General features: G+C 39.6%; 1 protein-coding gene across 1 annotated transcript in view; it reads left to right on the top strand.

Annotated features, from left to right (window-relative positions):
- The window catches only part of TPRG1 (tumor protein p63 regulated 1), a 172,279-nt gene that overhangs the window by 34,286 nt on the left and 124,207 nt on the right, over positions 1-13,786 (top strand). Inside the window, exon 2 of the mRNA XM_011999877.1 lies at positions 9,472-9,702. Coding sequence (XP_011855267.1) covers positions 9,481-9,702 — 222 coding nt within the window. The 5' untranslated portion in view covers positions 9,472-9,480. The remainder of the gene's footprint in view (positions 1-9,471; positions 9,703-13,786) is intronic.

Below are 13,786 nucleotides of genomic sequence, written 5' to 3'. Positions count from 1 at the left end.
GAGAAATAGATGAATGATACAATACTGGACCATACACAATGTGACACTCCTCTCCGTGGCCTCTCTATATCTTTGATAAAGTTGTTAACCCCATGAAATTCTTAAGGCAAGTGGAATTTTTACAGTGCCAAGGCCAGAATGTGTAAGTGGGCTGACTGTGAGAAAATTCTCAGCAGGTGTGGGGGGGATGGCAGAGAGAAGGGAATACGGAGAAAGTGGTAGAAGAATTTCAGATTCTCCTTCCATTGTGAAATGTTAGTTTTCACCAAGTGTAACCAGATCTTCAGGGGATTGAGTTTGGGGGTGGGCAGCTGACATCTCAGTTGCACATAGCATATTACCTGCCACTTTGGGAACACACTCCTCTCACACCTCACACATTTGCCTGGAATGTACTCCACCTACCCTCTAGTGTGCAGTCAGTTCTGAGGTGCCTTACTCCACACCTCTAACTTCCCACACTCGCATTCCCCTCTTCCCACTCACCATCTTCTCTCTCTGGTGTTTCGTGCACACACTCCTATCACAGCTCTATCACAAAAGGCTGCCATTATCTGCTCATGTTTCTGTCACCTCCACTAGACTATCAGCTTCTGTAGATTAAAGACTGTGGTATGAGTTCCTCTGTGTGTCTGTGAGAGAAGATGCTTTCGTTCATGCTTTAGCACAGAACTTCATCACTCGGTTCACAAACATCTACAGAGCACTCGCTGTGTATGAGGTAATGTGCAAAGATAAAACAAATATAAGCCTTGTCCTTCCAATCTGAAGCACTGCTGAGAAACAGGCAGGGTATCCATTCATCCATCCAAGAAATTTAAACTTAATGCCTGCTCTATAGAATGCCCATGCTAAGTGCTGGACTGCGAAGATTAGTGTAGCACAGTTCCTGCTCTGGAATTTCTCATGGCCCACTAGTGAAGACAGGAAAGTAAATGGCAATTACAGAATAGTAGGATCAATGCCACAGGAGTCAAGAACTCAAGTGCTATCATAATCCAGACTGGATGAGTGGTGGATTCATGCCCTCAAATGTCTAAGAAAATTCATCTCAAGGGATCTGTAATCCCAAAAAATTCTCTAGTCAGTATCTTTGTCTTTATCATTTTCTCCTTTATGTATTTTTGAGAAAATTTCTCTAAAAATCAATACATGGTGTGAGAAGCTCAGCAGAACTTTACATTATTTCCTTCTTAAGTACAAGAATAGTTACTGAGGCTCAAGCATGTCTCTGGCCCTAGACTGGGTGACATGCCCAGCTCTCCACTATGCACGTCCCAAGCAGCTCTGGTCTATATGGATTTCTATTTGAGTCAGAGGGAAGTCATAAAACGACATCCTATAATCTCCACAATAGGCACCCGAATTCATGACCGTTATCACAATCTTATTCCTGTGACCCTACAGCTTTTGAATCACAAGAGAACTAATTTGCTCAGTTGGAGTCTCATGATGAAGATGAGATGGGGAAAACCATCTATGAACAATCTCTACAGGCTTCCATCTAAAACATTCTGGACACTGAAGAAAAATTAATCAAATCTTGTAGACTCATTGAGCTGGAAACTTACAAATAATTTAGTCCGATAGTTTTCAGATTTGAACATTTTTCCCCTAGATAAAAGCTTCAGAAGAAATCCAGTAAGTGATAAATGGACCTTTTTTTGACTGAAACAAGTTTGATGACTGGAAAACCCACCCATGAACCCCTCAGGTAACCTCAAGAGTAGTATCCAGGACCGGGCGCGATGGCTCACACCTGTAATCCCAGTACTTCAGGAGGCTGAGGTGGGCGAATCATGAAGTCAGGAGTTCGAGACCAGTCTGGTCAAAATGGTGAAACCCTGTCTCTACTAAAAATACAAAAAAATTAGCTGGGTGTGGTGGTGGGCACCTGTAATCCCAGCTACTCAGGATGCTGAGGCAGGAGAATCGCTGGAACCCTGGAAGCAGAGGTTGCAGTGAGTTGAGATCGTGCCACTGAACTGCAGCCCGGGCAACAGTGTGAGACTCCATCTCAAAAAACAAACAAACAAACAACAACAACAACAACAACAAACAAGGAATAGTATCCAGGAGCACAACTTGCAAACAATCAAGTCTCACCTTTATTTTGCAGAGAGGAGCCTGCAGTGCAGAGAAGGGAAGCAAGAAAGTGACCTACCCAGGGTCATTCTGAGGGGACAGCAAAGGAGTGAGGACCCACATTTCTCAGCCTAGCCCTGTATTCTTCCCCACAGCCCTCTTTCCATCTGCTGCTGAGTCAAAGCACTTTAGAGCAGAGCAGAGGGCTCTGCCTGGCCCAGGTGGAGCTGGGAGGGGAGAAAGCTTCCGTTAACTCAACTCTCCCCAGGACACAGAGCAGCCCTGCTGGCATGTTATCACTAATACACAAAATGTGAAATTGTAAGGAATTGTTTGCCAATTTTCTTATCTCAACTGGCACAGAAGCAGGCTTGTTGGAGAGTTATGAGGTGTTAGAGTATTGTTGTTTATCCAGTGCACATCCCTCGGCTGTTCTCACAGAGAGACTCAGGGAAGGCTGCACACATAAATTCACATAAATTACCTTTACAAAATGTCAAAATTAAAAGTAGATTTTTATTTTGAGTATATGCCTTGAGACTGTTAACCCCTTCATGGAGGTGGAGGTGTCCACATGAGAAAACACAGTTGACATCTTTGACTACACACAGGCCACAGGGACTAACTCCTGTTCTTCCTTCCTATTCCCATCGCTACCCCATCTGCAACGGAGTCATCGTTCTTGTTAACAAGTCATAGACTTTTCTAAGTTCCCTGTCTGTGCACAAATATTTCTCTAGATACAAGATTTTTAAATTCTGTGGTTACTGTAATTTCATTCTTTATTTAACTTAATCGTAAATAACTAACTGAGAGTTCAGAAGAGACACATAACCATTCTGGGCCTCAGATTCCTTACTTGTAAAAGGTGCATGCTATGGTTTGAAAGTCTCTGTCTTCTTCAAGATTTATACTGAAACATAATCCCCTAAACAGCAACATTAAGAGGTGAGGCCTGTAGGAGGGGATTAGGCTATAAGGGCTCTGTTCTCATGAATGGGATTAGTGCCTTATAAAAACTCTGGAGGAAACTAGCTAGGCCCTTTTGACCCTTTTCATCTCTCCTATCATGTGAGGACACAGCATTTGTCCCCTTCGGACGGTACAATGTTAAAGGCACCATCTTGAAAGCAGAGACCCGCACTAGACACCGATCTGCTGGTACCTTGATCTTGGATTAACCAGACTCCAGAATTGTGAGAAATACATTTCTGTGGTTTATAAATTATTCAGCCCCATGTCTTTGGTTATAGCAGCTGCATTGGACTAAGACTGTGAAGATTGGAATAGATGAGTGCTAAACAGCCAGCTTTACTTCCCAAGGATTCACAGAGATAGCAAGGGGGATCATCAAGTAGCTATTGATATTTCAAAAGCTTTGTGGATATTATAGATACCCGCAATAGGATTTCTAAAAACCCTATGTGACTTCTGGAGGTATCAGGAGACAGACAGAACAAGTGAAAAAAGCAAGGGAGTGCCTGGTGTTGGAGCTGGACCGGCAGCAGAGAGGGCCAGCAGCCCAGAAGGACTTTCTGAAAACTAAATTTAAAAGGGGGCAGGTAATGCTGAAGAAATGGAGAATGACATGGCTCTTGTGAAGAGGTTCGCTGAGAGAAGACAAGCATCTTTAATGCCAGTACTGTTTTCTAAATCTGAAGTATGATACTTTTTGTTATACTCAAACTGTACTCAAACTTATTTATTTATTTTTTTAAACAGAGTCTCGCTCTGTCACCCAGGCTGGAGTGCAGTAGTGCGATCTCAGCTCACTGCAACCTCTGCCTCCCAGGTTCAACCAATTCTCCTGCCTCTGCCTCCCAAGTAGCTGGGATTTACAGGGGCCTGCCACCACGCCTGGCTAATTTTTCTACTTTTAGTAGAGATGGTGTTTCACCATGTTGGCCAGGCTGGTCTCGAACTCCTGATTTCACATGATCCGCCCACGTTGGCCTCCCAAAGTGTTGGGATTAAAACAGCTCCCAGCCTCAAATTGGCCTTTATTGAACTGTTGTGAGAGGGAAACAAAATCCCCAAACGTGCCTTTTCTTTGCCTCTGACTCAGGTTCTGGCAACTAAGTGTGGCCAGCTATGCCTTTCGAGCTGATTAGGAGTTTTCAGGGTGCCTTTCACACTGATTAAAAACTTCTCAGGGCAGTTATTCATCCACTTCTCTGAGAAACAAACATTTACTGGGGGCCAACTATGGTGGATCTGTCTGCGCTTTTAGAAAAAGCAAAAAGAATCGTCTTAAGATTGTGCAGTTTTTCTGTAAGACAGAAATCTTTCAGTATGGCGTGGAGCAGAATCCTCAATGATGAAAAGACTGGAAAGCTCTGGACTGGTGGTAGGTTTCTAGCTCTGACAGTCTAGGATGGAGCACCAGAATGAGAAATTCAATGGGAAATGGGAGTAGAAAGCATATGGATTTGAGCCAGGACCACATTCTGATCTCTATGCCCCAAATCTTTTTGTCTTTCCACTGTAACAACATCAATATTAAAACTTCTGTTTCTATAACTTTAAATTTTCCGATATTATGTGTTTTTTCTCTTTCAGGCAAAATATAATAGGTTTGAGGTGCCTTACAAATTTTACTTTTTTTTCTGATGTGAGAAAAATTTAAAACATTTTATGTGACCCTAAAAGCTATTTTTTTCCTTCTCATTTTAAAAGAAAGTAAAATATTTCAAGGACTTCTGAAAGTTTTGTGAACCTCAGGCACTGTGCTTCTTGCACCTAAAGGATTCGTCAGCCTGGTTCTGGGGGAAAGAGAAAGGCTTCATTCAGCCTGCAGCACTCGCTGTGGGACTGCGGATGCACGGGAAGCTGGGGATTGGTCTTGTTTCGTGGAAGCTGTATCTCTGAGCCCAGAACTGACTGGCCTCAGACATTTGGCAAAAGTGTCTCCAGTTTGCCAGTGCATAAGTCTAATGGCTGTTTCTTTGCTTTTCTTCTAAATGCAGCAACTTAAAGAGTAGGAAAGAGCAGTGAACTGGAGTCCAGAAAACTAGAGGTCTGGTAGCATGTTTTGATGCTACGGAGCTGTGTGGCCATGGACAACCTTCATCTCAGGGGGTCTGTTTCAATATTTGCCAAATAAAAAAGTTGAATTAGACAATAACTTTTAAGCTATAATTTGTACCCTACATGCTTCTATCATATTATTAGAAAAAGTCTCACAGAGATAGACGCAGTTACTTATAAATGGAAACAGTTATACTTAGACCAGGATCTGGAAATAAGTTATTTACTATAATAGTGTATTAAATTTACTTGTGAATTTTCTGGCAGCTGAGAAATATAGTATTTCTATTGTCTGATCAAAGACAAGGTAGTACTTCTTTAAGGCTTTATTAAGGCTACTGCCATTTAATTTTTTTAAAAAAGCAAAAATTGATGCACAATCCACTACTTCAATAAATGCAGATATTTTCTTTCTAGTCTTTACCAATGTGAAATTATTCAATGGAACATTGCAAGATAAAATGTTTTGGTTTCCTGCTTTATTTCACTCAAGAAGGTACAACCTTTATTCTCGTGCTACTGCAATGTTTGTGCGCTATTTTAAATGCCTGTACAATACCAATTGGATATACTTAGCCATTCCTTGAACATTAGGTGTTTAGTTGGTTTTCAATTTTTCATCACTACTCAGAATAAGCAATTAATATTGTAGTGTTTTGCTTCTTTAAGATAGTTTTTATTACATGAATTCCCTGGAATGAGAAGATTCCATTAAAAAGTGTGAACATCGGCTGGGCAAGGTGGCTCACGCCTATAATCCCAGGACTTTGGGAGACCGAGGCGGGCGGATCACAAGGTCAAGAGATCAAGACCATCCTGGCCAACATGGTGAAACTCCATCTCTACTAAAAATACAAAAAATTAGCTGGGTGTGGTGACATGGCGTGTAGTCCCAGTTACCAGGGAGGCTGAGGCAGGAGAATTGCTTGAACCTGGGAGGCGGAAATTGCAGTGAGCCGAGATTGGGCCACTGCACTCCAGCCTTGGAGACAGAGCAAGCCTCTGTCTCAAAAAAAAAAAAAAAAAAAAAAAAAAGTGTGAACATCATTTGCTTATTTCTAAGTTTTGACCCTTTGTTTTCCTATGAAATTGTGCTGCCTTTACTCTCTAAATGAAGATAAATTTACTGGGGAATATTACAGAACAGTAAATCTTTTTAGTTCTAAAAATTCCCAATGAGCTTGTTGCAGGGGATGATTGATCTATGTGAAAGCAATGGAACATTTGATTTTGACTGGATCTGCTACTGGTATTAATGTACCTTTAGCATTTCATAGAGTATAGCCTATGCAGGGATAGAAGAACACCTGTTATTGAATTGGGAATGAACGGGGTCAGAGGTCGTGAGAAATAGAGTGGAATGTGTAGATGGGCAGCACGCTTCTCATACTGGGGAAGTTGAGGAAGTTCTATTTATTGTTCTTCTAATATGTTCCTGTGACTCGAATAGAGCTGGAATGACTCTGGATTGGGATAGCTGGGCTCAACTTCCCCACTATTTATGGCTGTGAGAATTTAAACGGAGCTGAGAGTTTCCTTCTTTCCTGGATCTCAAACAGTTTGGTCTCAGAGCGCAGAGCTTCCCCAAGTGTTTCCAGAGAAGACAGCCTGAGGGAGAGGAAGTGGTGCTAATTAAATCCTCCCTCTGTTTTCCAGGCACAGGAGCCTTTCGCAGATGTCTGTTGTTAGGCGTGTGTTCACAGAGTGCACAAATACAGAAGCAGGCTTTCCTTCCCCAATGACACAAACCTTCCTTCACAGGTTATAGAGAACTTTAGAAATGCATTTCCTTCCAACACCCACTGTGATAAAGGTGGCAGACCTACATACATAGAGCATGTAGCTGCCAGGGACAGGGAAGCCAGAGTGCCTCCTCTCTGTCTCTTTTCTATCTCTGTCTCTGTCTCTGTCTCTCTCTCTCTCTCTCTCTCTCTCACACACACACACACACACACACACACTTTCTCCTGCTTCTTCATTCCTCATTTTCTCAGAGACCAATTTCTACCTTTTGCACACCTAACTTTCAAAAATTACCTAAAAGCTCAGAGACATCTTTTCTGTCATAAGGCTGCATGATATGGTGCCTTATGACAGACGTTGGGTGTGCTGTACTGGGGGCACGGTTGGGAGGCCATCTGCTACTATGACTATCAAAGTGTGACCCTGGGTGATTCCCATCTACTCTATGTTCCTCGGAAAGACGGGGAAAGAGTAAGTAGCTTTTCTAGGATTGCTGGAAAGATCGGGTAAGAAAACATATAAATCTTAAAACATGTAAAGCAAACTGTGTAAGGCTTTCCACTTGTAAGTTACTTTAGCTGTGTTTTCTCCTACATTCAAATCCTCAGGGCAAACATGTATATAGATCCACATTTGACTGAGAGAGTCCAGTTCACTCCTATCATCCTGACATAATTGCCAGTAGCACCCTTTTCATGCCAAAATATCCAAAATTAGCTAATAAATTATAGGATCATACTATTTTTACCGCTTATGAATACCCTAGTTAATCCCAGTTTCAAAAGTGGAAGCTTGCTGGGGTTAGGGGCTTTTTCTCACCTTCCTTTGTTTCACAAGAACCAAAGAAATTGATTAAAAACCACTTTTGTTTAAGAACAAGGAGGTGACTCTGAGAATAATATGGCATTCCTACTTTCATGTTGAAAATGGACATGAAACTTTCTAGGATAACATGCTCACTGTCAGCTTGAAATGATCTGAGTGCACATTTTGCCAAGCTACCATGTGCCTTCTATTTTATTTTGCTTTGCTTTGTATGTACAAAATAGAAACCACTCTATTATATTTATTTATTTTAAACCATGTGTGATCATTACTAGCACCCACAGACATGGAAACAAAAATAAAAATCACCTCTAACGCTGTCATCTAGAGATAATTATTGTTAATATTTTATTTTACTTCTTTTCAGGCCCTCTTTTTAGATGTTTTTAAATCCGTTATATCATACATGTATGCCTGTATATACATATGCAGGTACATTTCCTTCCTTCCTTCCTTCCTTCTTTTCTTTTCTTTTCCTTTCTTTCTTTTCTTCCCTTTCTTTCTTTTTCTTTCTTCCCTTTCTTTTTCTTTCTTTCTTTCTTTCTCTTTCTTTGTTTTTTCTTTCTCCTTTTTCCTTCTTCCTTTCCTTTCCTTCTTCCTTTCCTTTCCTTTCCCTTTTATCTTTCTTCTCTTTCTAAATTATTTTAACAAATTGGAATAATATTATTTATAATATTTTGTAACTTACTTTTTTCCATTTATAATATATTTTGGATATTTTTTGGTGATGAAAATATACACTCACACTTGTATTTTATAGTATGGTACAACATATTTTATTTAGTCAACTTCTTACTGATGGATACCTTTTTATTTTTATTTTTTGGTGTTAGACACAATGTGGCATGAATGTCTAATGTTATTTTTATACACAGTGTTCTTCGATGAGATATAAATTAGTGTGTTTTTCTTTTACATATAACGTGGTATACTAGCCTGGAGTGCAGTGGAATAATCTTGGCTCACTGCAACTACCACTTCCTGTGCTCAGGTGATCCTCCCACCTCATCCTACCGAGCAGCTGGGACTATGGGCACATGACACCATGTCTGGCTAATTTTTGTATTTTTTGTAGAGACTGGGTTTCACCATGTTGCCCAGGCTGGTCTCAAACTCCTGAGCACAAGGGATCTACCAGTCTCAGCCTCTTAGAGTGCTGGGATTACAGGCATGAGCCACGATGCCCAACTGAACAACTGTGTGTGTGTGTGTGTGTGTGTCTGTGTGTGTATGCAGGTGCATGCGTGTGAGTCTTTGGGTATTCATCTAAATTATTTCCTTAGAATAAATTTTTAGAATTCGAATTTTTCAGTTTAAAAACATGTTCAGTTCTAAGTGCTCTTATGCTCTATTATTACCCAAGAAGCACAAAAGAAAATGCATTATCATTGCTTTTAACTCTTAAGCTTTCAGTCTGGTGAATTTTCAACCAAAAATGCTATGCAATTTTGAAGAGAAATTGTCTGGTAATTATTTTATACAGCTCTTCTGTTGTTCAGGTTCCTGTCTCCTGGGATTAAAGATGAGAAAATGAAACTACTTGCAAACTCCTTTTCTCTGTCCGGAGAGACTCTCCTTCACTCTTCTGGTAAATGACCTGCAGGATTATGGATGGTATTTAGAAATCTGTGTTATGAAGCTGTATCCACCAATGCCTCTGTTTAGTTAACATGAGGGATGTTTTTAAGTTTCAGGAATGCCATTTGCTCATCATATTCTGTTTTGCCATAGCTAGGACACAGGTATACAGGCAACATTTTTTCCAATGAGATTTTTCTGCCCTTGTTTTAGGCTGAAGAAATGTCAACAATTGGGAGTTTTGAAGGATTCCAGGCTGTGTCCCTGAAGCAAGAGGGAGATGACCAGCCCTCTGAGACTGACCACCTATCGATGGAAGAAGAGGACCCAGGCAAGGACCCGATGCCAAGACAGATTTCAAGGCAGTCAAGTGTGACTGAATCTACTCTTTTCCCCAATCCTTATCATCAGCCTTATATCTCACGGAAGTACTTTGCTACACGGGTAAATTTATTGGTTCCCTTAAATACTACATAAAAATTCACCATAAAACATCTTAAAATCCTTCTGTGTATCACATATTTACCAAGCGTATTCACATTTGTTTCATGTAATCGTCATAATAATCATGAAGTAGGTATCCTTATCCCTATTTAAAGATGAAGGATCCGAACTTTAGAGAATTTAAAGATCTATTTTAGATTCCAGAGGTAGTATTAAGAAGTATGTTCCCCAGCTTCCTTCTTTGGTTCCTCAGTTTGTGTTTATGCTAAACCTGATCTCAAAGAACTAATATTGTGTAAGGAGAGAACCATAGTAGCTAGAATACAAAGCTATTAACCCGGTGAGGGTATTCATTGTTTGTGTGGAAAAGATGTGGATAATGGAGTGGAGAGGGTTGCTAAGGATGCACTGACTCTCTAAGGTTTACACTGGGGTGCTCATATTACAATGTGGGGGCAGGTAGTGTTAAATCTCAAATCTACAGCTACCGTCTGGAGATGAGCTCTTTTACCTGCGCAATGGAGCTGGGAAAGTAGATGGATGGGTAAGTAAGCAGGAGGGAGCTCGTATATCTAGATGTTAAAAAACAGTATTTTTAACTTTTAACATTTGGATCCAGTGGAGAGTGCTTCACAGGTTTCTAGTACCTTTCCCTCTTGAGCTCTTCCTCCTACTTACAGATCCTCTTTCCAATCCTTCAACATTCTTATTAGCACAGTCATGGTTAGCTTAGGGGCTATGATCAATTGGGGGCAAAATCAGGGAGTTTACACCATGGCAACAGAGAACATCTCATTTTCATGTGACCGTGGGAGATCTCTTTTTGGAAAAAAATGTATTTCAACTCATTCTCATAAAAAATTGGGGCCAGGGTTTTGTAACTTTTCCAAAGCTTTAATTAATAAATCCTGATTTGGTTGCTTTCAAAATATATCTTTGGTTTAGGTAAAGTTTTAACTAAAGCAACTTAATGAGAGAGTGTGTGTGTGTGTGTGTGCGCGCCTGTGTGAGTCTGTGTTTAAACATTGCATATACTCTTACGTGCAAGATGCTTCAGTAGGTGCTATACTATATGTGTGTTTGTGTGAGTGTTTCTGCATATGTAGAGCATATGGTTTGTTTTCCAAAGTATGTGAACTTTATTCAATATGCAAAGTTAAGCTGTGTGATATAGCTGCAAAGGAAATCAAAGCATCTCTTGGAGTTGTGCTATCTTTGATATTGATGATGTCAGGGTTTGATGATAGAAGAACACACTGTGATATAGAATAGGAGATTTATTATTGGGAGCTGATTTATTATGAGAGCTGGCTGAGACTATGGAAAATTGTCTTCTCTGAATCTGGTGTTGGACCTGAAGTTAGAATAGGCCAACCAGTTGGCAGTTGTGAAGAGGAAATAGGGAAAAAGAAATAAGAAAACAATTGCATGGACAAACTGGAATTTCTGGTGACAATGTTTAACTTATGAGGAAAAACTGGAACCTATGTCTGTCTCCCACCAAGTTTAACTTTGATGATGTGAGGTCACTTGTAGAAGCTAGTGCTTTCATTACTGAGCTACACACTTAGCCAGCCCAGGAAGAGGAAAATCTTAGAAAGAAAGCCTGACCGTGATGGAAGGAGATGCAGGTACAGGGGCTACCCCTTGCCATCAGGTAAACCAGGATATCAGTTGCCATGAACATGAGTTGTCACAGTGCATGGTGACCTGCGCTGATCTTCAACAGGGAAAACAACTTATGTTTCAATTCTGCCTTTTGAATATTACACAGGTGTCTATTGTTGGCAGTCCTAATTGGGAAACACAGCCAAAAAAGCAATTCTAGAAAATGTAGCTTCAGCTTAGCTAAACTGACAGAGACCAAATCCACTACACATGATGATTGTATTGGTGTTGCACCATGTAGGTTATACAGCAAACGCACATCCTTTATCTGTTTGATTCCCCAGAGCAATACTGCGAGGCAGGCAGGAGAGGGCTTACCATCCTTGTTTTAAAGATGAACATATTGAAATTTGAGAAAAATGAAGTGACCTGTCCAAGTCATATAATGTTTGTGGAAGAGCTGCAGCTAGATTCCGGGTCTTGATTCTGGATCTTCTTTCTCCAAGTCCAACACTCTCCTAACCATGTACAATAGAATTTATGGCTCCTTTATAAGTGTTTTCAATGACTGATTCCAATAAATTTGAAGAATATCTCTTTCATTAGGTGTATCGAAAACAATCTTAAGTTCTCAAAAGCTTGTGAGGGAAAATCTTCTAATTATTAGTGAATCTAAAGTAAACCTGAAGACTCTGGGGACGAATAGGGAGATTTTCCCAAGGTACTCAGCATTTGCCCTCCTTCAGACCAACAGACATAATATGAAGAGCTCTTATTGCCATGTGAGTAAAATAAATGTGCATTCACACAAGTGAGAACAATGGAAATACAACTGTTGGCTTAACTGAAATTTATAATGATAAACTTAAAAAACAGATCCAGCTTTACTAGCTTATAAACCACAAGTCTGCTAATGGGTGGTAGTTGAAAAAAACTGGAGAGAAATGTGTGTGTGTTGGGGGGGGCGGGATATTGTATGTATATGCATGTATTTCCTCATCTACAAAGTATAGATAAAACACCAATTTTATACAGAAATTTAAATAAGCTAACTTTGTAAAAGTTCTTAGTAGAGTGCATAACACATCTATCAATATTTTATAAATGGTATCTCATTGTTGTTATAAATGCTTTCTCTTTTTTCTTGACTTTACATCCACTTTTCTGTAATTGGTCATAGGAAAAAACATTAAGATGCCCATGACCTCTTCTTGATCTTCAGGGTAAGATATAAATGTAGACATATAGGGTCTGTAGCAGTAAAAAGGAAGCTAATTCATTTTCTCAAGGGAGAATTCAATAAGATCAAGAGTCTCAAAGATTCAAATCTATGAAGGAGTCATGATAAAATATGACTTCTTGAAGCTGAAATGAGATCTACAGATGATATAGTCATATGCTTCTCAATCTTTACCATGCAAAACATTATATTCTAGATTTCCATAAAGTCTTTGGTGATATTGATGCTCTCTGTCCTGAGACCACATTTTGAGCACCAGTGAGATAATCAACACACTTGTTCTCAAAGGAAAGCAAGGCTCAGAGAAGGGAGAGTTGCTTGCTCAATGTCACAGTAGTTAGTGACCACTGACTTGCCCAAGAGGGTAGCAAGTGGCAAAGCTAGGGCTCGAACTAATTTCCCAATTTATAATTAGATTCAATTAAAAAGAAATCAACTTCTCATGGAGTAAGAATTTAAAGTGTATATGTTGTACATTCAGAAGGGTAGTCATTGAGTGGAGGAATTACGTGGTCAGGTATTTTATATTATTAAAATGTTTTAAAATTATTGCACAGGAGGTGGTTTATTGAAGAAAAATTAGAAAATGTAAATAAGCAAAGTAAAATAAAGATTACCATTGCCCAAATTTAACCAAAATGTATTAAATCTGCTCTTATATATTTAGGTGCATATTCTTTTTTTCTTTCACTTATATATACACAATTTCTTGTGTAAAAATGGGATTATATGTCAACTATTATTTCCCATTTCAATAACATACTTCCATAATACAATTTTTAATAGTTTTATAATATCCAACTATAGGAATATACTACAATTTATTTAACTTTTGTTGTATATATAGGTTTCTTCCTGTCTAAATTTTTTAAGCTAGAAAGGAAAGTTACTCACTGGCTCCCTGTGGCAGGATAGTGCTCAATTTCTCCAGTGCCAGGAGTAAACAGCCAATGCCATAATCAGAAAGAAGCTCAATTATATGAATTACAAATTAGATTTACAAAGAGGTGACTGACACATAAATTAACTATTGACCAACGAGTCAATTTTAGCATCATAACCTCATATATGAGAACACATCTCTCAATACTGGATCATAAAAACAAGTATATCTGGCCGGGCGCGGTGGCTCACGCCTGTAATCCCAGCACTTTGAGAGGCCGAGGTGGGCGGATCACGAGGTCAGGAGATCAAGATCACAGTGAAACCCTGTCTCTACTAAAAATACAAAAAATT

Source organism: Mandrillus leucophaeus, unplaced genomic scaffold (genome assembly GCF_000951045.1).
Source record: "Mandrillus leucophaeus isolate KB7577 unplaced genomic scaffold, Mleu.le_1.0 Scaffold607, whole genome shotgun sequence".
Lineage (NCBI taxonomy): Eukaryota > Metazoa > Chordata > Mammalia > Primates > Cercopithecidae > Mandrillus > Mandrillus leucophaeus.
Note: the sequence above shows the minus strand (reverse complement) of the source record. Positions and strands in the feature narration are given on the sequence as shown.